Source organism: Lissotriton helveticus, chromosome 5_1 (assembly GCF_964261635.1).
Source record: "Lissotriton helveticus chromosome 5_1, aLisHel1.1, whole genome shotgun sequence".
In the NCBI taxonomy this organism is placed as follows: Eukaryota; Metazoa; Chordata; class Amphibia; order Caudata; family Salamandridae; genus Lissotriton; species Lissotriton helveticus.
The window spans coordinates 1,282,417,932-1,282,442,547 of NC_136065.1; the positions used below are offsets into that span (position 1 = coordinate 1,282,417,932).

At 44.9% G+C, this 24,616-nt stretch overlaps 1 protein-coding gene across 2 annotated transcripts in view; it reads right to left on the reverse strand.

Moving 5' to 3' along the window:
* The window catches only part of KLHL12 (kelch like family member 12), a 557,433-nt gene that overhangs the window by 200,378 nt on the left and 332,439 nt on the right, over positions 1 to 24,616 (reverse strand). For both annotated transcript variants that reach the window (XM_078644106.1, XM_078644107.1), the window contains exon 6: positions 21,852 to 21,966. In XM_078644106.1, coding sequence (XP_078500232.1) covers positions 21,852 to 21,966 — 115 coding nt within the window. The remainder of the gene's footprint in view (positions 1 to 21,851; positions 21,967 to 24,616) is intronic.

The following is a 24,616-nucleotide window of genomic DNA, read 5'->3' on the forward strand; positions in this document are numbered from 1 at the left end:
TCCTGCTCTTTCTCCTTTTCGGGGATGGGGGGTGGCGAGTTGAAACTGTTATCCTGGAATGTCAATGTATTAGGGGACCGAATTAAGTGAAGTATTGTTTTGCGATTCCTTAGGCGTCACTCCCCTGATATTGTTCTCCTACAGGAGACGCATTTAATAGGCAATGCTTGTCAGGCAATGAATAGGCGCGGTTATCGGTTGGTGGCCCATGCGGGGTTTACTTCTGGGTCCAGGGGGGCTGGTATTCTCATTCGGTCCTCTCTCCCTTTTGCAGTTGACGAGGTGAGACTTGACGACAGGGGGCGTTATGCGGTGCTCACTGGCAGGTGGGAGGGGAAGACACTGTCCATACTTTCAGTCTTTGTCCCCCCGGGTCTGCAGGCTTTAACCTATGCCGATCTGTGTAGAGCCCTTTTGGACCTTCCTGAGGGGCTCCTGATTCTGGGTGGGGATTTGAATTCGGTGGTTTCTGGCACCTTTGACCGTCATCCTCCCAGGGATCTACCCAGGGCGCAAAGGTGGTTAAGTGATTTGTTAGAGACCTTCGGGCTTGTAGACGCCTGGAGGCTACTACACCCTACACAGTTGCAGTACACTTTCCACTCGGGGGCACACGGTAGCCTGTCTAGATTAGACTACTTCTTAATGCCTGCATTTCAATCCTCCTCCATCAGAGAAATTAGTCAGCTCCCAAGGGGTATTTCCGATCACTCCCCCTTGTGATTCGGAATGCTTGGGACATCTGTGGAAAACGAAAAGCTTTGATAAATGGGATATGATTGGCATCAGCAAAGTGGGCGATCTGTGGTCGAAGGGTACTGTCAAGTCCTTTGATGTGCTTCGAGTGGAGTATGAGCTTGGTGACAATGAATTCTTTAGGTACGCCCAGATCCGTCATGCTCTGTTGTCTGTGTTTGCTGCGGGTGCTGATATTCCTGAGTCTTCCCCTCTGGAGGACCGCATTTTGGATGGTCATGTGCCCGACAGCACGATCTCATTGATTTATAAGAAACTCATCAATAACAGAGCTGATTTGCTGGTCCGCCTCCGAGCTGCGTGGTGTGCGCATGGACTTGAATTGGACGATGAGGACTGGCAATCTGCTTTGTCCTCACCCAAGGAAGTCGCCATTCCTGCTCGTTTGAGGTTTGTCCAGCTTAAGATACTTCACCGAGTGTATGTAACTGGGCCTTGTCTGGTTCAAATGGGTTTTTCTTTGGATGGATTATGTAAGCGTGGCTGTGGGATGTCTGGTTCCTTTCTCCACATATTGTGGGAATGCCAGGAGATTGTTCGGTTCTTGTCCCGTGTACATGTCATGGAAACTGTCACGAGTATGTCCCTGCTGCCCGAGGCCAGGCGTTGTTTGCTGAATGTTTGGGAACCTAATGACTACAGCTCAGCACAGGTCATATGGGCGACCCTCGGAAATATGGTTGAGAAGAGGGACATTGCCCAGCTCTGGGGTTCACATAGGCCACCTACCTTATCCAAGTGGAAAGAAAACATGGACTGGTGCATGTTCCGGGAGAAGACTGTATACCTCTCCCGGGGACGGCCCAGGAAATGGGGTAGAATATGGTCCCAATGGAACGCCTATCGTGGTAATATATGTACCCCCCACAAGATGTAACCGTTGATGTGTCTTCGTCCCCTTGATTGGCATTCCCTTGTCATATATGGTCAATAACTCCGCTTGTTTCCTTGTCCGCCCCTGTCCCCGTCCTATCCGATTGCTTTGTATTTATCTAGCATTTGAGCTCTGCCTGCACGGACCCACGACAATGTAATATTATGTTTCTGCCTTGTGAGATTTGGTTTGTTTTTCTGTATGTCTGTTTCTTTTCAATAAAATTTTTTTTTAAAAAAAGAATTCCGTGCGTCACTGGGATCAGCTGCCCTGGAATATTTTGAGCATAACAAGGGGACGGCGAGCTCCGCACTAGTGGAGTGGGATGCCCACAAAGTAGCTATTAGGGGGCATGGCTTGGGGCCATGTGGAATCTGCATAAGCAACTGTCCTTGGCGCTCACAAAGCTAGAAACGCAACTGATCCAATACGAAAGAGACAGAGAGGGTGGGGGTGGACAGTCAGGACGACTGGAAGATCTCAGGACACAGCATGCGGACCTTATGGAGAGACTGCGCTGCCATAATTACGCTGCCCACACAGCTCGCACACACGCCAAAGCCGGCAGGGCAGGCTGACTTCTGGTCTGGCTGTTGAAACAAGAGAGTAAACATGCACCAATCGGGGCACTAGGCATGCCAAAGGGCTCTCTGGTATACACGCAAAGGGAAATACACAGGGTGATGACGGAACATTACACACAACTGTACCAATCCAGGGGGCGCTGCTCCGAACCGGACCTGGAAAGATTTTTCGCATTGTTTCAGCTACCGACTGCCTCCAGGGCACATCAGGAGGTCCTTAATGGTCCCCTTACTTTGGAGGAAATCGGGGAGTCGATTGGGTCCATGGCATCCGGGAAGACACCAGGTTCGGATGGCCTGCCCGCTGAGTACTACAAAGCTTACAGGGACATTCTGACGCAGCGTCTACACACTATCTACTCCATGACCTTGACGGACAACGGGTTGCCACGGTCAATGCGGGAGGATTATCTGTTGTCCCGTCTCAGACCGGGCAGGGACCCCAAAAGCTTAGGGTCATACAGGCCCTTGGCCCTCCTGAATGCGGATTACAAAGTGTTTGCTAAGCTGCTGGCGGAACGCCTGGCGCCGTTGGTCCCAGAGTTGGTCCATACCGACCAAAATGGGTTTGTACCCAAGTGCAGTACGTCGTTGAACCTGCGGAGGTTCTTTTGAGTGGCGGCAGACAGCGGAAAGGAGTGGCCCAGGGCGGGGTGCCTGGTGTTGGATCTTGAGAAGGCATTTGACTGCTTGGAGTGGAGCTATCTTGCGGCGGTGTTGTCACGCTAGGGTGTCTACAAATGGTGGGCCTGTTATACCACAACCCCACAGGGAGGATGCGGTTAGGACCATACATTTCCGATAACATCCCGATATGTAGGGGAACCAGGCAGGGGTGCCCACTACTGCCCTTCCTGTTCACGCTGGCAATCGAGCCTTTAGCAGTGGCCCTGCGAACAGCATTGGGAGTGGGAATACCTCTGGGAGATGCAACACATCAGGTCTCGCTGTAAGCGGATGACATTTTAGTCTTTGTGAGGGATGCTGAGGCTATTCCGGCTCGTCTAGAGGATATCTTACGTGACTTTGCTGCTCTCTATGTACTACGGGTGAACGAAAATAAATCCTGTTTATATGCGTTCGGAGGGGACATTCAGGATCTGGGCTATGTTCTGGCTGGTGTGCAGGTGCAGTTGAAGGCTGACACGTTCCGCTATCTAGGAATCCAGATATACCGTCAACCGGCTGACCTACTAATTAGCACACGAGATCTGGCATTGGGCAATACGTCAAGGTATCAATCTACAAACAATACACCTACCAGGAGTATACAACACAACAGCAGGCCTGCTAAGCAGACAGAACAGCTGCTCTCACGAGTGAGAATTGAAGGACAAGACTGTCAAATACATCTTCCAAACATGAGGCACATCAGTGATAGACCTGTTTGCAACAGTACAGAACAAGAAATGCTGGTACTTTTCCTCGAGGTTTCCTCACCACTTGTCAATAGAGAATGTCCTGTCACTAAATTGTCAGGGACATTTGCATACGCTTTTCCTCCAATACCCCTAATCCAAAGAGTAGTAGAAAAAGGAAAGCAACTCCCAATATCTCGTGCTCTGGCCTGCTGGTATACCGGCCACCTAAATCCAGCACGTCATACCTACCCCGCCTCCTAGATTTCGTGTTTCAAGCCAGTTCCCGCTATGCAAATTTCACCCTGCTTGGAGATTTTAATCTCCACGTGGAGGATACATCTGATTTGTCTAGCAATAACTTTATATCGACCCTCACCGATTGTGGATTAAATCAGCTGATCACCCTCCGCACACATAAGGCTGGACACACGTTGGACCTCATTTGCTCAAACCTTTCGGATATCACAATCAGTGAGCCTAGCCCGGTGATCTGGTCTGATCACTATTTTATTCCTTTTTCGGTCATCATGCATCAACTAGATGGACCAAGGATACTGGCCAAGGAGTTTGGTAGAAATTGGAGCAAGTTCTCTCCGCATTGTGTAATTGACCACCTTCCCTCTGCTGCCCCCCCAGGAGCCGTAGACCTGGACACACGATTGGCCAATCTTAACGACTGGGTATCTCTGGCTATTGATTCCATCGCCCCTCTTCGGCCTATAAAGACTTATCGCTCAGCTCCCGCCGCGCCCTGGTATTCCGATGAACTTCGCAAATGTAAATCTGCCTGTAAGCTTCTTGAACGCTGTTGGAGACAGTCCTACTCCACTGACAGCAAATTCAAATACAGAGCCGCCATTAAAGATTATCAGAAAATGATCATAAGCCACAAACGATGTTACCTTGCGGAGAAGATCAACAAGGTGCATGGCTCCGCAAGGGAGATCTTCAATACGGTCAAAACTTTTACTGACCCCCAGGCCCTTAATCGCCAATCCCCAGTGTCGCAGTCTCTTTGCACACGACTTTCCGATTACTTCGAGGAGAAAATAGCAACTATCTATGATTCCTTCCCTACTTCCGATAGTCATGATACTAGGGAAAACTCACCAGTCCCTTACGTTCCATTGCCAGTCTTCTCAAAATTTGAGGAGATCACTGAAGACGGCTCTCTTCAAGAACTCCTCAAGTGCAAGTCAGGATCACCTAATGACCCCTGGCCGGCCAAGCAATATAAAGTTCTTGCACCATTCCTTAATATCCATCTTAATGGCATCTGGAATGACTCCCTATGTACTGGAGTATACCCAGTATCTTGGAAACACGCTTTATTGGTTCCCATCTTGAAAAAGGCCAATGCCGACCCTGAAAACCCGGCTAGCTATAGGCCTATTTCTTTATTTTCTGCCCCGGCCAAGATTCTTGAAAAACTGGCGCACCAGCAATTCGCCGGATTTATAGAATCTAACGGCCTATTCCACGATTCCCAACACGGGTTTCGATCCGGTCATAGTACTGAGTCGGCCCTGATAGAAATGGCCGACTCAGTGCGTTGGACGCTGGACAGGGGTTCGAGAACGGTGTTGGTGCTGCTGGATCTTTCCGCAGCATTCGACACCGTCTCTCACCCTGTCCTGCTCAACCGCCTCCGATCACTAGGCATCCACGGCATGGCACTCAAATGGATTTCTTCTTTTCTGTCCAATCGCACACAACAAGTGTTTACTCCACCTTACACCTCCACTAGCCGCCCGCTCCAATGGGGGGTGCCCCAGGGCTCCTCACTGTGTCCTCTTTTATTTAGTGTTTATTTTTCTCCCCTGGCCGAGTTAATCTCCCAGACAGGAATTAAGATGACATTTTACGCAGACGACATTCAGCTTCTGTTCTCATACGACAATTTCACCCTGACCACATTTGATCCTCTGAAAAACTGTCGCCGAGACATAGCTCAGTGGATGGATAATAACTTCCTGAGATTGAACGCAGGAAAGACAGAGGTTCTTTTTTTCATCAATCCTCCCCTCTGGACTCGAACATCTGGTGGCCGGCAGATCTGAGCCTTGCCCCCTCTCCTAGGGAATCAGTAAGAAACCTTGGGGTCAGATGGGACACTAGTCTCTCCTTCCACAGCCAAGTTCACTCAGTCTCCGCCGCCTGTTTTTCTAAAATCAGGATGATCAAAAAATTCATTAACTATTTACCTAGCAATACTAGAAAAACAATAGTCCAGGCATTAATTACATCTCATCTGGACTACGCCAATGGTCTTTATCTTGGATTAACCACAAGCTTGTGCCATAGGCTGCACATAGTTCAAAATGCCGCTGTTCGGCTAGTTTGTGGGATCTCTCTCCGAGAACATATAACACCTTATCGTCGTAAGTTACACTGGTTGCCTGTCCACAAAAGGGCCGAGTTTAAAGCTCTAACTTTGGCCTTTCGGGCCACAAAAGGACATGGATCTGCCTATTTATTATCATGCCTCCGTCCCTACAGCAACGTCAGAAATCTCTGTTCTAATTCCAAACTTCTACTGGTTTCTCCCAGATTTAAAAAAGCTCGTTCTGGGGGTAGAACTTTTCAAGTGTGTGCCTCCTCCCAATGGAACAAACTTCCCATTTCCCTGCGCAAGAGGAGGAACTTCTGTTCCGCAAAGCGCTCAAAACGTTTCTCTTCTGCTAACTGCGTCCCCTGACAGGATTTAGCACTTTCAGCACAAGCGCCGGGACACCCCGTTGGGGTAGCTGCGCGCTATATAAAAGACACAAATAAATAAATAAACCAGGAACAATGCTAATTCTCACTGCTCCACAATGGCCGAGACAGACATGGCATTCGACATTGCTAGAAATGTCCAAGGGACAAATCATGAGGATAAGAGCAGACACGGACATGTTGACAATGCAACAAGGCCAAATCTTTCATCCGGAACCAACAACGCTACACTTTGCAGATTTTGCACCTGAATACAAAGACTTTGGTCACCTCAACCTACCTCAGCGAACAATGGAAATTCTAAAAGAGGCAAGAAAGCAAAAAACAAGAAAATGCTATGCAGCTAAATGGAAGCGATACATCACTTGTTGCACAACTAACAATCAAATTAACTCTATCACATCACAGGAGACAGTAATCATATTTCTAACTCACCTATTAAGACAGCCACATCAACTACTCAAGCATAAAGGTACACCTTGCTGCCATTGTGGCATACACAAGGAGAGAAACATGCACAAGTTTCTTCAAAAGACCGGTCATAAAAAGATTAGTACAACAAAAGTCTTGTGCACCGTAAAGGTAGGTATATACAAATATAGTCAAAAGTTGAAGAACAGTTCGTATTCAATGAGACAAGGTAGACACACTTGAATGATTGTAAACTTAGAAATATATTTGAACCTTCCTTTCTGGAAGGATGACGTCAAAGAGAAACAATCAGCAGGCATGTGTTTCGTCAAGCAGGTGGTTAACCCGTGACTCAAATCAGGCGGGCGGATACATCCGTTTGGAAGCGATCTTATGATCCGGAGCAGGAGAGACGGGTGATGTCCTCCTCTATACTCTACGAGGAGGACATCACCCGTCTCTCCTGCTCCGGATCATAAGATCACTTCCAGATGGATGAACCCGCCCGCCTGATTTGTGCATTTACTGAGGCACAATACTGGTATTTTACCCATTACTCATTTCCGCCGGGTTGGAATTATCACCGGCTTTTCGACACACCACCCTATGACTTGAATACAGCCCTGAAGAGTCACTGATCATTCAAGTGTGTCTACCTTGTCTCATTGAATACGCACTGTTGTTCACCTTTTGACTACATTTGTATATACCTACCTTAACGTGTGCACAGGGGTTTTGTTGTATCTACCAGTGGGCCCTTGCCACTACTTGCAGAGGTTTTGGGGTCTCCTCTGACGTGTGGCATCGTACATTTATGTTGCTCTTGCTTAAATTCTTCACCGCTACCAGCTAGGCGCCAATCTTCCTGTTTACGTGAAAACCCTGCACAGAACCCTTTATAAAAAGACACATTGGATGTACCTGGCAACAAATGGTGGTCGACAACGCATAAACAGAGGAAAAAAAATACAACAAGAAAACAAGAACTATTCCGGACTCAACCGCTAGATGGCGGAATGATGCACAGCATGTGAATCCAGAAAAGGATTCACGCTGCAAAACTTATGCAATTATCTTGTATCAGTCTATCAATAGGGCACTCCTATGGACTGTGTGTGCCCTTCAGAGAAGCTTTGTCATTTGGTTTCTGGGGGTGGCAAATAGATCGATGGTTAGACTGCCCAACTTGCAAAAGAACCTGTGAAGGACTTGTGCATTCAGTTCCTATTCCCAGACGTGTTGATGCATCCTGCAAGTCTACAAAATAGATGTCCACATCTGGTAAGTATTCAGCTAACAGGTGTATGTTGTTGCGAGTTTCACAATGCCAAACCTTAGACAGCTGTGGACAGTGGGTTTCCCTCTGCATCTGGAATGTAGTACATGGCAGTCATCTTGCGGTTAGGATGACTCCCACCCCAGCAGATGTGTGTGAAGGTTTTTAGGGCTAGACGATGGCCAATAATTCCAGGAATTTTATATGATACACCTGGTGTGCAGATGCCCCGAACAATCATGTTGATAAGGTTTGCTCCCCACCCTACAAGTGAGGCCTCAATGGGAATGGCCACATGTGGTAGATGGTCAAGAAAAGGCCTCCAGAGCAACAGATTTTTGCTGTTTATCATAGAAGAGTACACTGAGGCTTGTCCTTTACCAACACTGGATTCTCCAAATTGCTCTTAGATTGTGACCATTACCTCAGAAAGCATTGCCTCGGATGCATAAACAGCATGGTATGTCACAATATGGCAATACACGATGCTATCATCGGTAGTAATTTCATTACTGTCCTAAAGAGGACAACATGTTTGACAGTCGGCAGTCTTTGGAATGCCATCATCCTCTCTTGGCCCTGGGCATGTTTTCTCTGTGATAGCACTGATAATGAAACCTAAGAAATATTGGACCTGTCTGGACAATCACACTGATGGTGAACGCCAGCCTGTAGAGTAAGGGAGTGTGTGTGCTAGGCATTGTTGTCTGCTGCTGCCCTTCATCAACCAAGCACAAGGCAAAGGAACCTGTGGTGTTTTAGATGGATGGTGATGAGGCATCTTTGAGGACCAACACAAATGTGAAGTTCCCCTGGAAGAGCAGTGGGATAACATTCTGAAGGGTATCAAAGAAATATTCAGAAAGAACATATGGGCTGAGGGGTCTAGAGTTGCACATTTGTCTGAAGGAACTGTCCTTTATTGGGATCGGAAGAAGAGGATATATACTCCTTTGCTGCACTGATGTGGAGCACCAGCTCATTGGCACCTTTAGCACTTCTTTCTTGAGCATTCAAAGGTATTTGTACCGGAGGAGGAGGCAAGGGGGTGGTATATGTGGTCTTTTTGTAAAGGCACCTGAACATCTCTGTACATAATGGCGTGGTGGAATGTTGGCAGGGGTTTTGCAAAGTTGAGGCAGCACCCCTAGTGAATGACAGATTACCCACTAGTCTGAGCTAATTTCTTGCCAATGAGGAAGGAAGAGACTCTGTCTTCAACCAACAGATTACATACAATCGAGAGGGGAGTAACTTGTTTGGGGTTGAGGTGACTCGATTGGAGCCACCTCTGTATTTGCCATGCCCGTTACTTGTGTAGCCAGCCTATGTGAAAGTCTTGTCCTGCTGCTAAGACTACATTTGGACTACATCTGGACTGCTTTCTCTGATAGGTGGCTCTACAGTTAGAAGTTTCAAAGGCAACCAAGGACTTTGGAATGTCTGTGTCCTTTTTCATTTTTGATTTTTTTGAGCCAGTCATCGACCCCTCACCCCACTTTGGGTGGGGGGGGAAGAGGGGTAAGGCAAGGGTCAAAGAATGCTCGCCATCAAAAGGCATGTTGAGGTGGTGCTGCTACACATCTAGCTAGAACCGGAGCCAAGTGTGCCAGGTTAGCAAAACGCTTGTATTACTGTGTATATATATATGTGTATATGTATGTATGTATGTATGTATGTATGTATGTATGTATGTATATATATATATATATATATATATATATATATATATATATATATATCCTGCCTTCTAGTAACTTAGTAACTCCATCCCCTTTTAATGAGCTTAATAAGCTCCTCCATGTCTGCTCAATGACAACTGTTGTAATGGGAGAGAAGGCCTATGGATGTAGCGATGCACCAGTGGCTGGAGACCCCCACCTCTATGAGCATTCAAACAGTGTCAAAGCACTTGCTCTTCTTCTTGGTTGGAAGCACATCAACCGTTGTCTGCACCAAAGCCAGTTTACGTGCAATATGCACAATCAGGGAATTGAGCGGCACTGGATCTAGACTGGGTCATCGGGGAGGGTTTAAATGTCATTTTTTTTAAGCTGTGTTGCACAGTAAGTCTTAACATGCCCCGCAACATAAATAAGTATTGCTTTGTCCTCTATATTTTGGACAGCTCTCCACCAGTAAAATGTCCTCATCTTGCACCACATGAATGCTTACGTTGTGGTGCTGGGCAGCTCTTTGGCTCACTGCAGGGTAAATGGTGATGCTGCTAGGTAGAGAAGATTTGCAAGGATAGGATTATGTCTGGCCCATAAGGAAGATCAACGTTGTTCTCCCACAGGTTGTCCCCTCTCCCAGGCGCTAAAGGCTCATCATATGGGTCCTGGGGTTATCCTGGACTGCTGGCATCTGACAGGAGTGTTCAGATTCCTGTGGGGAGTGTGGAGACGGAAGGTGGTGGACTAGTATTGCCCCTAACTCTTTTGGGGGGAGTGTAGAGAGTTTGAAAGGCACCTACTCCTCAAAAGCTAGTCCATTCAACACATGTAAGCTCTAAAGGCTTGGTAAGGATCTTCCCTATTCACAGACAAATGAAGATCTTCTGCCTCAAATCAAGGACTTTGGGCAGATGCAGAACGATGGATGCCTCTGTGGCGCCTTACGTTGGTGTCGAGAGTGCATCTGGAGATGACTTTGAAGCCATCTGGGGCTGTTCTTTCAGTGCTAAATCCAGCTATAAAAGTGGCTACTTAGTGCTCAGGTGGAGACAATGGTTGGTGCAGCTGGTTGTCCATGGGTGACGGGTTGCTGTGTCAAGGTGATTCCATCAGACTGAGATGAACCTGCAAACGGCACCAGGGGGTCGGTGCCTCTTGAGGCTTGACTCAGGGCTCCATGCCATACTCTAGCAGGAATGGTGCTCTGCCTTGGTCAAGGGACACTTCTTGGGGCAAGTTGGCACTTCTTGGGGCAAGTTGGCATCTTACGCCTGTGACACCAATTGCAGTGCATCAAGGACCATTCGCTGCAATGCTGTGGGAGAAGAGCTGAGGAGTCATGGACAAATTCTGTTGTGGGTGGCATATTTTGCAAGTCTGAAAGTCCGAAAGTCAAAGGGCTGGTCACGAGAGACCGGCGAGGCATGCCTTAATACCAGAGATGGCAGCGAACGTCCAAACCCGATGGCAGAAGAAAATCTTGGGTGGAAATGTTGTAATGGTGCATTATGGCCCAAGTAGTCAAAACACATACTGTGACTCAAGACTTCTTAGAGAAAAAACAAATTGCAAGTGTCAGCCCAGCACTATATTGCAGGAGTATGCATGCATATCTACAGCCATACAGCCATACATGCTACAAACATATAGTACATACCTACAGTAGCCACTATGGACTTATGGTTCAGTCACACTTTCCATTGAAAAGGCACTTTGATTTGCTTATAAATTTCGACCTGTATGTGGATTTGCACAAAACTTACTAATCAGTTAGTCAGCGAAGTTTCGGCATGCCGAGTTTCATGAAGATCCATAGGGAAAATAAGTTAATGGGTGAAAAAGTACGCCATTTATCATTTTAGATCCCATAGGAAATTATTCCAAAAGATGAGTGAAAAAACAGCTGAACCGATTTACACTAGACAGGACATGAAAGTAGCACTTTATTACGAAAGCATGTCATTTTAGATTTGGTGAAAATCTGGTAAGTAGTTTTTGAGATATTCACACTTAAAATGGTGCCGGTAGGGGTTAAATGGTTAACAGATTAATTTGTTTTGTCAGCTGAAAAGCATTCATTATTAAAACGTTGGCACCATTTGCCGAATGTGCCTGAAGTTTGACATACTTTGACACTGTCTGATCTATCTGAATGAAATGTAGCAGAGACTTAGCATGTTTAGCCTACTCTTGGTTTTCACAATTCCATGCAGGCCCTTCAAGGGATGGATGACGAGATTACACAAGGTAAATTTGGGGTAATTGACTTAGGAGATTCATCTGCCAATAAACTTGGTGCTGAAAGAAAAATCCATACAAAAGTTGCCAAACACTTAGAGGGTTTAGTTTACTGTTGGTTTGGTAAGGTTTTGAGCAGATCTATCAGGGGCCAAGATAAATGGGAGGGCAACTTAAGTTTTATTCACTAATAAAGTTGGCGCTGTTCAATTGATCTGCATGAAATTTGGCAACTTTGAAATTAAGTGAAACAACAAAGAGGGACCTAAAAAGGACAATATTTAAAGGGGTCCAGTGTACCTGTCCTAAGAGCATATAACCAAGTAATGTACAGAGTTCCCCAATTGAAATTAAGCCAAGTGCAAGGCCAAATAAAGCTGCACAAAGCCAAATGCGGTTGGGCACAAAGGCTGGCTAAAGGCTGTCCATAGCGCACAATGGGCACATGGCAGCCTGTGCACAGTTGGGGCTGGGCGGCAACGTCAGGTTGGTCACAGGGCCTGGTATGCAGCCAAACCATGCATGCTCAGCCGAAGGTGGTTGGGCACCGAACCTGGCCAAAGGCTGTGCATAGCGGAGCATGGGTACATGGCAAGCCTTGAGCAGTGTGGACTAGGCTACCACAGCTGATTTGGAGCAAAGCCTAGCTGGACATCATGTGCAGTGGGGGTTGAAAATTAAGTAAATCATACAAAATAAAAAAACCACTGGAAAAAACACAAGTTAAAAAGTAAATTATGATTCAGGCTCAAATTATTCAAACCACCGAAATTTGCTAGTTATGGTTGGCATTGCACATAGGACATGGAGTACATACGCGCTCTCTTGACAAACAAAGTGTGAAGGGACATTTCTGCTATAGGCTCTGGTTGTCAAAAGTGACTGGCAGCTCAATGGCCTGGTTAATTTGGAAAGGCAAAACAACCTCCAACACAAATTTGGGTTTGGGATGAAGAACTAGGTATCTAAATAAATGGATTTTGGACTGCAAGACCTTGGAGCAAATGTATCTGAGGGAGGTGATTGAGATTAAGAAGCAATCTTCCAGGACAAGAACTTTAACTGATATAAGTGCAGGGTCTAGAAAGGAGAACTGATGAGTCTTGTGAGCCCCATACCAAGATTCCAGACGGGTACAGGAGACTCCTTTGGGAGTACTGGCCACTTTAGATCCTCCAAAAATACTTTAATGAGTAGAATTTTAAACAGGGAATAGCGTTCTGTTTGAAGGTGTGCTACCATTGCAGGTAAGTGTAAGAGTACAGAAGTGTAGGCAAGGCCTGCCTTGTAAAGGTTATTAGGTAACTTTGAAAGGATCTTTCTGCTTTGAGATTAACGCATTAAGTTTTTCTACTTAGCAGCATAACAGGCGAAAGTAGTGAGCTTTCACGCCTCCCTTAGAACAACCTTGCATTCCTCTGGCAAACTGAGGTAACCAAACGCTAAAAACTCAGGTGCCAGACTGCTAAGTTCAGCAGTTTCAGATATTAGTGTCTGAGCTGACCGCGATACTGAGTGAGAAGTTCTGGTGTGTGCAGGAGTTTCTTGTGAGGACTGACTAACATCTCTAGGAGCTTTTAATAGCAGTATGAAATTTCCAAGTGCCACTAGGATGAGGTTCATGGACCCCTGCCTCATGACATACAAGATAAAGGGGGGAGATCAGGTGACAAGTACAAGCAAATATCCCTGACCAGTTCTTCCAGAGAGCACTGCCCATGGACTGTCTGTGCAGGTAATAGACATGAAAGTTTTGGCATTTGCAGAAATGGCTAAAACATTAAACGTTTGAGTTTTCTCACCGATGAAAATTCCTGTGGAGGACGTGTGGGTGGAGTTCTTACACGTGCACTTGGTTATGCTTACTGCGTCTCCTGAGCTGGGGAAATGGGAACAGCCCTGCTTCTGGATGTCGAACAGTTGTCATACTGTTCATCATTATTAGTACTATTTTATCCTGGCAGAAACGGGAGAAATGCTGTCCACGCTAGTCTGATGATTGGAAGCTCCAGGTAGTTTATGTGGTGCCCATGGTCCTGAGATATCTAACTGCCTCGGAGTCATGTTATGGAGGTGAGATCTGCACCCCACAAGGGAAGCATCATGATTAGGGTCACCAGAGGAAGGGCTTCTAGAAAGGGCCTGCTGAGCATAGGTTGTTGCTGTTCCACTAAAAGCATTGTGCTGGCCCTGGTTGTTACCAAGCCTAGATCCTCCCAATACCCCTCCATGTGTGTCCATTGCTAGAAAAGCATTCTCGTAGAGGGTGTATGGTGCATTTGTGATGCAAAAAGCTAGCATCTGAAACAGTTTCACAAAAGTCTGTGATGGTGTGTCTGACAAAGAGGACACAGCTGTTCAAATGGACTGACCTTTTGCCTGTTGGGATATGCTTTACATGCTACCGCATTTCCAAATGCACCAAGGGATGGATGAACCAGCTGCTGCTAAAACTCATTTGCTGATGCTCTTGATTAGCCAGTCATCTAAGTATGGAAAGATGTGAATACATGTATTTCTGCACATGTACTGCTGGGTACTTTGTACATACCCTTGAAGCTGTGGTGACACTGAAGGGTAATATCTTGGGCTGGTAGTGTTGTCCATATACCATGAACTAAAGGTACTGGTGATGCGCTGGGTGGATCAGGATATGATAATATACATCTTTCAGATCCCAACGTTGTAATGAAGTCACCTTGGCAGAGCAGCAGGATGATGTAAGTAGAGTAACCATGCCAAAATGTTTGCAAAGGACGTACTTGTTCAATGGCAGAAGGCTGGGGGTTGGCAGAGGGGAAGAGTCCTTTTTGGGGATTAAAAGTACTGGGGATCAACCCCCGTGCTGCGTTGGGTGTGCAGGCATTGGTTCTATAGGGCCTTTTTACAAAAATACCTGAGCCCCTTCCTCCTGCAAAGGTGAATGTGGCCTGAGCTCAGAACATGATGGTGGGGAGGACTGTTGAAAGGGGGTGTGAGGCAGTACCATTCGGGCCCAATGGAGAGGACCATTTCATTTGAGGTGGCATTATCCCACTTAGCTAGGATGTGCCCAAGCCTTCGCCCAACAGATGTGATCCCGTGGAAGAGATGGGAAGTCACAGTTATGCAGCAGAGCGACCCTTGTGGAGCCACCCCTGCTCTTCCCAAGACCATTTCCCCTACAGGCTCCTCTCTGAAAGGTTTTAGTTTGCTGGTAGTCCTAAAAGAACTGTTGGCACCGGGGACTCAGCATCTGAGCCAACCAGTTTTGCACATTCTTTCCTTTACTGCTTATGAAAGGCAGCTGGGGTGACTGTAGGATGCCTGTGGACTTAGCAATGACAGTGCTCTTTGGATTTTTGTAGCCGAGGTACACGTGAGGTACATGTCATAACTCTGTTTGATGGGACGGCTGGTATCTTCTGCAGGCTGTTCTGCAGCAGTGAGTTTGGATGCATTCACACTGCAGCTCTAGCTAGGTTGCCACTTCAACGGTGAGCAGAGCAGTAGTACGCACCAATCCCAAGAAAACTGCATCAATCTCAGGTATCATGTAATCGTAGATTGCCAAACCTGCTTCCACATGAAACAGATTACTGGATCGGCAATGCAAAGTCTCTGTTTTAAGTGACCCAACCAGCTCACATCTACAATACCAAATTACAAAAAACATTATTATTGAATTGATTGAACTGAAAGTTTAAATACTCCAATTGGCACAGGTGGCTTAAAGTTTTCTGCAACAAGTAAACGTTTATAACTGATATTTTAACACATGACCCAAGTGCGCAACACCAACAACTAAGTGCAAAACTTGCTCACAAACAGCCTTCCCTCATACATAAATCAGTATCGTTCAAATCTACTCTTGGCAAAACCGCCTAATGCTCTGCAGAAAATAACACTTCCCAATTCCCCAGGATTGGATACATGGGATCACAGATCAACATCGCAGGATTGCAAGCCTAATATGGACAGATACTCTTCATTAAACAAGTACCACCTTCTGCATGGACCAATCATATTTGAGAGAAACAGAGTGGTCAACGTAAAAAAGCCATGTTCACCGTAATAATGTTTTTTACCATGGTATATCTGGACCTTTTTTAAAATTCTAAAACATTCAGAAAATATCGGATGTGCACCCTCTTCCACATTTGTGAAAGGGCACTGTCTCTACCAAGTTCTTTGCCAAAACGATTGCTACCTCCTGTTGGGGGAAAGAAAAGGAAATCCATACCCTTCCAGTAGACACATTTTCTGCATATGATCTAATCTGCGGATTGGAAATGTATTGGCCCTCATTAGGAGGGATGTTGCTTCTACCCTCTTGTCCTCATGAAGACACAGCAGAAAACTCTCAATCCATTGCTCTAATCTAGCTCACTTGGTGTGCAGGTAGAATTGATAGCACATAGTGAAAAACCTCTATATGTTCACCCTTTCCAGGCATGTTTAGTCCCAAACTATCAAGCAGTGTGATCACACTTTGTTTTACTGCAAACATTTTAGAAAATCACAGACACACTAAGGAGTAAGACGAGAAGCAGTCTCAGAAAACATGGGTCTCAGGAACTTTACATTTATTCTTTGAGGGATACTGCCATGACCAAGGTTGGCGCAAAAAAAAACGCGGTCATTTGGTGTTCAAAAGCCCTTTTTGGGCCCGCTGGAGGCTACAAGGTCTAACAAACATCATTCCTGTCGCTAGGATTCTGTATTAGACTGTCAAAGTCTTGAGCTGTGCATTCACAAGGTGTGCAAAGGAAAATTAAACCTCTGAAGGAGATTCCTTAACAGGGAAGTGCCAAATACATTTTCCCAAATATCCTGTGCAAGATCATAAGGTAGAGGTGCTTATTTATGGTCACAGTGATCACCCTGAAGAAAGGAGTGGTGAGGGTCCAAGAGACTAATTCAGTGTCTAGAAGCCCAATCGTTCCTCAGCCCCACATCTCTCACAGCATTATTCACTCTTGGCGAGGGAGTGCGCTCAACTAGGACACACCCCATGGGGTAAACATCACTTACAACGAAACTTTTACAACGCACTACCATTACAACGTGGTCATTACAACGCAAACCATTACAACGCATTGCGCTGGGGGGCGCTCTAGGATAGGGAATAAGTTTAATTTACTATCCAACACCTTCCCTAGTGTCCACGGGGACTGGAGTTGGAATAGTAAATGAAACTATTCACTATCCAGCACCCAAAAGCGCTATGCGTTGTCATGGTATGCGATGTAAAAACCGCGTTGTAAAGGCAGGCGTTGTAATAGCCTGCGTTGTAACGTCATACATCCACCCCATGGTGCTGAAGTGGAAAGTACCAACAACTGTGTTGACACAGGGGTCTCAGTACCCAGGACAACCCACTAGCCAACTTGCTGAGAGGTGTACAGGCTGCATGCCAGGTAGCACAGCAGGAGAAGGTTCCTTCCTTGGCACCTTCTTTTAAGCTGAACCTCTTCTAAACCAAGTGTGTAGATGACCAACATACCGTGCTGAGAATGTCAAACTCTCTTCCTCTGATGGTTGTCTGCTCTCTAAGAAGTTATGGTCAGGAGGAAGACCATACTGATACCTGGAAATTGCTATCGCACTTTATCTTATACTTGAATGAGTCGATAAAGAAGATAAAAAAACGAATGCTATGTTTAGTTCAGAAGCACAAAGCAAAACGTTTTTGGAGGATAAAATGAGGTTTACTGTCCACCAGAAAAATAATACACATGGGATCGAAGTTTTAAGAAATAGTTTTTTTAAGACCAAGACGTGACAGCTCTTTATCCCAGTCAAGCTTCGTTAGAGGTGTGCTTATGGTGGGAAAGTCAATGTGGATGGTTATAAAAAAGATTTATGACCATTAAGTACAATGTTAGATTTTCATATAGCGCTTACAGCATAAGGCTTACTTAGTCAAATACATTAACTAACAATTGTAATTGTATTTATATAGCGCTTACTACCCCTATTAAAGCGCATTACGCCACACAGGACTGTGCTCAGGAACCCAAGGTTAATGATTAGTCCAGTAATATTGGTTATTGAAATTAGTTTTGTAATGTCATTATCCAAGGTACAAACCAGAATTTCAATCTGTGAATGAAAGCTATATGCAGATTTACAGTATGTAAATAGGACAGTAATTTTAAGGAAATCACATTAACCTTTTCAATGTGTTTTGTGATAAATAGATCCAATTAACATAGATCAATAGATACATTCGTCATCCCAGAAACGCACCTACACATCCCTCCTTAATCCCCACCACACATACCACCTGGGGTCCTAAGAGATGCTACCATCGAAGGTGTTCAACATTCACCAATGGAGCTTACCAAAACACAATTTCAATACAACAGAGGAGCTCAGTATCCATCAAGGTGCTCCCCACAACCTGTAACCAAAAATGCTCACCACAAGGACAGCTCAACACACAGTCTGCTACAAAAACATCACACACTACTTGCCACAGAGCAGCTCAACAAACCAAGACTTGCCAGGCGTTTCGACTAGTGAAAAGTCCTTCATCCTTGCACTCAGAAATCTTACTCTTTACGAGGCTGTTTCATCATGTTTGATACATATTTGGTGGTGGGTAGCTTCTGACTCTCTCCTTAAATATGGATTATTGGTTTACCACCACCAGGTTCTAGCAAATGTGCCATATAACAAACTTTCTTTATACCCGAAAGCTTTGAGAGGCCAACCAATGTGGTAATGGGCATTTACAAAGCTCCCAAATAGGATAAATAAAGTAACACAGATTGACAAATGTACACCAGAGTTGATCAAAACATTGGCTGCATCCAGTGCTGAGCAACATCAACCGTGTTAAAGGTACTCAACTTAATCTCCTCCCACAGTAGCTTCTAAAAAAAAACATCTTTGTACAGAAATGCTTCAGACACCCACCTGCCCAGAGGACTGCTTAAAAAAATCACCACAGTTACTGCACAAAAGAAATCCAAGTCCAAAACTGCTCAACACCCTACTTACCTTCATAGCCGTTTAACAAAACCATGTACCACCAGAGAAACTATTCTCATCACAGATGTGCACAAAGCAATCAGACTGAATGATTTTCCAAACAATAACCTGGAACAAGACCTGCCCAACACTCCACCAAACAGCAGAGCTGCTATGGTAGGCCCTCCATCATTAGGACTGTTCAGCTCAGCAATGGCAGCCTGTTAAAAAACATACAATAAACAACCACAGCTGCTCAAATACCTTAAGACAATTACAGCTTCGTATGACACCACCTGCCATCAGAGGAGCTCACTCGCCAGATTCTAAAAGCTGAAAAGCTCAACAAGTTACCATCTAAAGATGCCAAGCTTCAACTCCACAACTAAAGCAGCATACAACACAAACACCACCAGAACCACACAGATATCCACAACCCAAACTCAGAAAATGCAGACAGTCAACCAACCAGAAGCCCACTATTAAATTGGCTCAATACATTCATACACCCAAATGGAAAGGGGTCCTTTTTTAAGTGGAGTTTCAGCAATACTTTTGTGGAAGGTTACTTTTACCCCGCATGTTCTTAGTTAGTGACCGTTCTCTACTATAAGTGGGAGATTACCACTTTCACTAAACTTGACTTAAATCACAAACTGAAATAACCTCATGTGGTATTTCAAGTATTCCAGAACACAAATCTCATGGTGACCAAGCAAGGTTTATTTGGAAGGCCAGCTGGTTGCTCAAAAGGCATTCCCATGTAATAGAAATGCCAATTAAGCAGATGAAATAATGAAAATGATTGCATTAGGGCATCAGGTGTTGGGTACAGATCCTCCTCCTTCCATCCTTATAACTTCTTCTTCCATTGACAACTGTCTTCATGCATTGAAAGAGCTTTCCTGGTCTTGTTTCTTCTAAAGAACTAATGCAATCCTCTTCCGACTCCTACAAATAGACCAGAGTCTAATCTTAGTCACATAGCACTTATGCGGCACCCCTCCCAGAATCACTGTACTCTAACTGAGGCCATTGAAGGTGAAGCCCGACAAGGGAAAGGTTTGTCTAGCTATTCTACAATAATGTTGGTAGCATAAACATCTGAAATCCTGTTTTGAAATTCTGAAAGGCTGAAGCTTGAGTAGAGCCTGTGGATGAATGTGGACAGTGCCTTAGACAGGACCACCACATCAAAGCCATGATCAGCCCGGTTTCTCTCTTAGGACAATTTGCTTCTCTGATGCTCTCAGGATTTCCACATGGAGGTGCATGTGGTGGTACTCTCTGTGTTAAGCTTCTATGGTTAAGCATCCATAACACAGCCCGGGCAACAAAAATACCACTTTGATTATGCAAAAACTATATGTACCACCCAATGAATTATTGTGCGAACGCTGTTCCATTCTAACCTAGTTTGCACAGCGGTACTAAAGGTACTAAAATAATCTTGCATCTGCTAAAAAAAACACAAGTGACCTGCATTCATTTCCAGAGTCTAGGGAAATACTGCTTTTAGAGTTATATAAACAGGATGTAATCCTATGCCTGCTTTAGCAAATTTCTACATATTTTATTCCTATTTGATGGCACTTTTTTTCAGCCAATTCTGCATTGGTTAGAATCCAGAAGAGGCAAGGTTCATGTTTATAAACTATTATGCAGGCACATGATGTCCTTCTAAGGATGCATCACAAACCGCAGGTTTGTATCTTGAAAGTGAACATTCTAGAGGCAGGAGACTCCAATAGTCAGAGTCCCCAAGGGAGGCATACTCTAAAGGCAGACACATAGGTCAGAGCCCTGCTGGTCTGAATCATAAAGAAAGGATTTTGAGGTGTCCTCTGACCCCTTGTGGGTCAGCTTCCCCTACCTTCTAGATATAGTTTTGCTGCTTTCCTAGTAATAAGTGTATCACAAAAATGACTAAGCAGAACATCTAGAGCAACTAGCACAGTTCCACTAGTGGTTAGCAGTGAGACTAACCATACAGACAGTCGTAAGACTTTCTTTCCAAAAATAGAGCACCAAGCAGGTCTCTAATTCTAAAGTACCTCTGAATGTTTCTACTATAAATACCTGGCCATCACTTAGGCACTTGCCCCCAAGACGTCTTGCATCCGCATTAAAGGACTCAGTAATCTGGCATTGATGCCAGTGCATGTGTGGCATAGTTGACCAAACAACGGACACAGGCATTTGGAGGATCAACAAAACAGAGCGGACTCTGGAAGGGGGAAGACTGCTTGATGGCCAGCATGCTCTGAAATAGCCGGTGCCCTGTGAATGAAAACAGAAAATTAAGAGCATTAACAAAGACCCACCTCTACATAAAGACAAACCTGAGGCAGCCTTGTTCTCAGGCATGGAGGCACTCAAACAATTTCAGTGCAAGTTGTGTAGAGGTTTACATTTCCTGATGTAGAGTTGTGGGATGGAAGAGGATGTGGTTATGTTGGAAGGATGCTTTGGTGTCATCACCAAGCTTCACTGTTGCACTTTTGTTAATGCTGTATGTCCACATTCAACTCTACCGGAAGGGGGCCCAAGGTTTCGAGACACACTGGGAACAGAAACGAACCAGACATATTGGAGGAGGCCTTTCCTGGAGGAACAAGCATTGCAAAGCCAATAGGTCCATGTTGCATTTTGATTCGTAACATATTTAATAAGTCTGTAAAGGTGAAAATCGCAACAAAGTCTTCTGTATACAATGAATCTATTAAATAACAAACTACATTTGTTACGATTCAGTGTACACTTGAGATGTAAAACAGTCCAGCTTACACTTCAATGCTAGCATTCAACAGGAGGCAGTAATACACCAAACAACAAATAGCATGAGGTGAAACAGCAATAGGTCCCTGCCTACACAGTATATTGTTTAACTAATTGGTAAACATAGGTATACAGACAGCATCACTCTCAAGCCAGACCTAAAAAGGATTTGCACCAGTGATGTGCCATGAAATCCTAATGGCCTTTTCGACGCTCACTTACCGAGTCGTGCCCTAGTCCTTGGTCCCTGCATTTGACTCCGCAATTCAGGCCTCAGGTGGAATTTCTTTGCTTCATCTACTAAATCCCTGCAAGGCAAGCTGCAGCGAATCAGGGGCTGGTAAAAAAAAAAAAAAAGTATATGATATTGGGAGGAGGGGTTGCGATATGAAAACAGGTAATCAGAACAGTACTAGGAAGCAAAGTACAGCTTCTGAATTCACACATTGATATTACACTTTGACAACTTAAGGTACAGTCGAACAATGAGATTTGCCCAGAACCGATGCAGACTGACCAGTTTTCAAGGTTAGAAATGTACCTAAGTATATAATATAGTAGTCGGGAAACCACAAATAATATTACATGTAACTATGGATGCGGTAATAAGTGAGTAGCATTTTGAAACACAACCTAAATAGACAAGCAAATAAACATTTTAAAATCAATGTCAGATGGCACAGACTTTTGGAAAGACTCGAGAAGGGGAATTTTAAAGCAGAAAACGGGACACTTAAATTGCCCACTTATTTCCACTGGATGTACTTAAGAAGCAAAAATAAAGATTTACAATGCTTTTATGCTGGGTAGCAATCATTATCCCTCTTAAATACTAGGTTCTGACAAGGACAACTCCCACACACATTACTTTTCAGGGTAAAAAACAATGCCCCAATAATCGTATTTTGGACTGCAAAAACTGGGAGTGTTACTATCTGATATCCAATAAACACTGTCGATAGATCAAATAATTTGTAATAAAAGACCAATGACAATATAACTAACTTTTCACAGAGATGCATTGGAGGAGTTAATATTTACACGAGGGCCACAACATAGCTGCAGCTATTCATAGTAAAAAAAAAAAAAGGGACAAAGTACACCAATAATATGAACATTTGCTTTCCCTACCCTGATATATGTAGCATACTTATGAATGGTCACTAGCTACAGGAGTATTCCTTTGGAAGTTCAAAAGTTATTAAATCAAGAGATTGTGATATTTATTTATTTATTTAACTTTTAAGGCGCACAGCTACCCATACAGGGTTTCCCGGCGCCAAGGGATAGTCTAAAACGGTGAAAAGAGAACAAAATGCAGCTTATTGCAAAAAAAGCCATGTCTTGAGGCCCTTTCGAAAGTTGAAATAGATGGTTTTAGTTTTCAATGAGGTAGGCAAGGAATTCCAAATCTTGGGGCCTAAGTGGGAGAACGAGCGGCTGCCCATTCTCACCAACTTAAATCTAAGAATCACTAAGTCACCCTTGGAGGAAGACCGGAGAGAACATGTAGGGAAATAGGCATGAATGAGCTTCTGTAAATATAGAGGAGCAACACCCTGTTTGATCTTAAAAATATAGCAAAGAGCCTTAAACTTAACTCTACTTTCAATCCTGAGCCAATGAAGGTTCAGGATGGACTGGGATATGGAGACTTTGCGCGGGACATGGCATAGGAGGCGGGCAGCCGCATTCTGCACCATCTGAAGCTTTCTAAGAGCTTCATGACACCCCCCCAAATAAAGAACGTTGCCATAATCCAGGCGAGAGGTGACCAGGGCCTGGACAATCGTCCTTTTGGTGGAGTCTGGAAGCATCCAGAGGATTTTATGAAGCCATCTCAAAATGGTGAAGCATGTAGCGGCCACCCTCACCACCTGCTGCCACATAGAAAGGTTTTCATCAATGAGAAAGCTAAGGTTGCGGACCTGGGCAACGGGTTGGGGAGGAGGACCCATTTCTTGGGGCCAGTGTTGGGGGCCCCTTAGGTCCTTGCGTTTGCCCAGGATGACAACCTCTATTTGTCCCCATTCAGCTTCAAAAAGTTGTTACGCATCCATTCTGAGACTTTATACAATCCCTGTTTGAGGGCTGAGATGTTATCATCTTCAGTGGCGGAAAGAGAAAAGATGATTTGTGTGTCGTCAGCATATGAAAATATAGAAAGACCAGCATCCTCCACGATGGTGGCCAGGGGTCTAATATTGATAATAAAGAGTAAGGGACTCAAAATAGACCCCTGTGGCACTCTGTGCGCTGAAGAACAGATTTTAGAAGAGGCTTTAGAGGAAAAGACATGAAAGGTGCGGCCACTAAGGAAGGAGGCAAGCCAGGCCAAGGCGGGACCTTCCACTCCCAAGGACCGGAGAGAGGCAAGAAGAATGGAATGCGACAGTATCGAATGCGGCACTCAAATCAAGTAATATGAGTGCTGTTGTCCCTCCGCGGTCCATGCAATGACGCAATCTCTCAGTGACTCCAAGAAGAGTCGTTTCTGTGGAGTGGTTAGCCCTAAAGCTCGATTGGGACGGATGCAGGAAACCAAATCTCTCCACATGGTGAGTTAATTGATTGTTGACATGTCTTTCCAGGATCTTAGAGAGCACGGGAAGTAAAGAGATTGGCCTACAATTTGACAGTATCAAGGGGTCAGCTCCAACCTTTTTTAAGAGTGGCATAACCATTGCGTGTTTCCAATCAAGCGGGACAAAGGCATCTCTCAGTGAGGAATTAAGAAGCTCTTTTAGGACGTTAAGAGAGTCAGGAAGGAGTTGACGCAATATTTCAGTTGGCAAAGGGTCACATGGAGAGCCCGATGTAATGCTTAACAGACAGTCATAAAAAGACTTTTCATCAAATGGGAGCCAGGTACATAATTTGGCTCCGGAATCAAGCTCACTTTCGTGAGTAGGGTCAAAAGTCAATATGTTTCTGACGGGGAGGGAAGAGGAACCCAAAGAACCATAAATAAGTTCAACCTTCTCGAT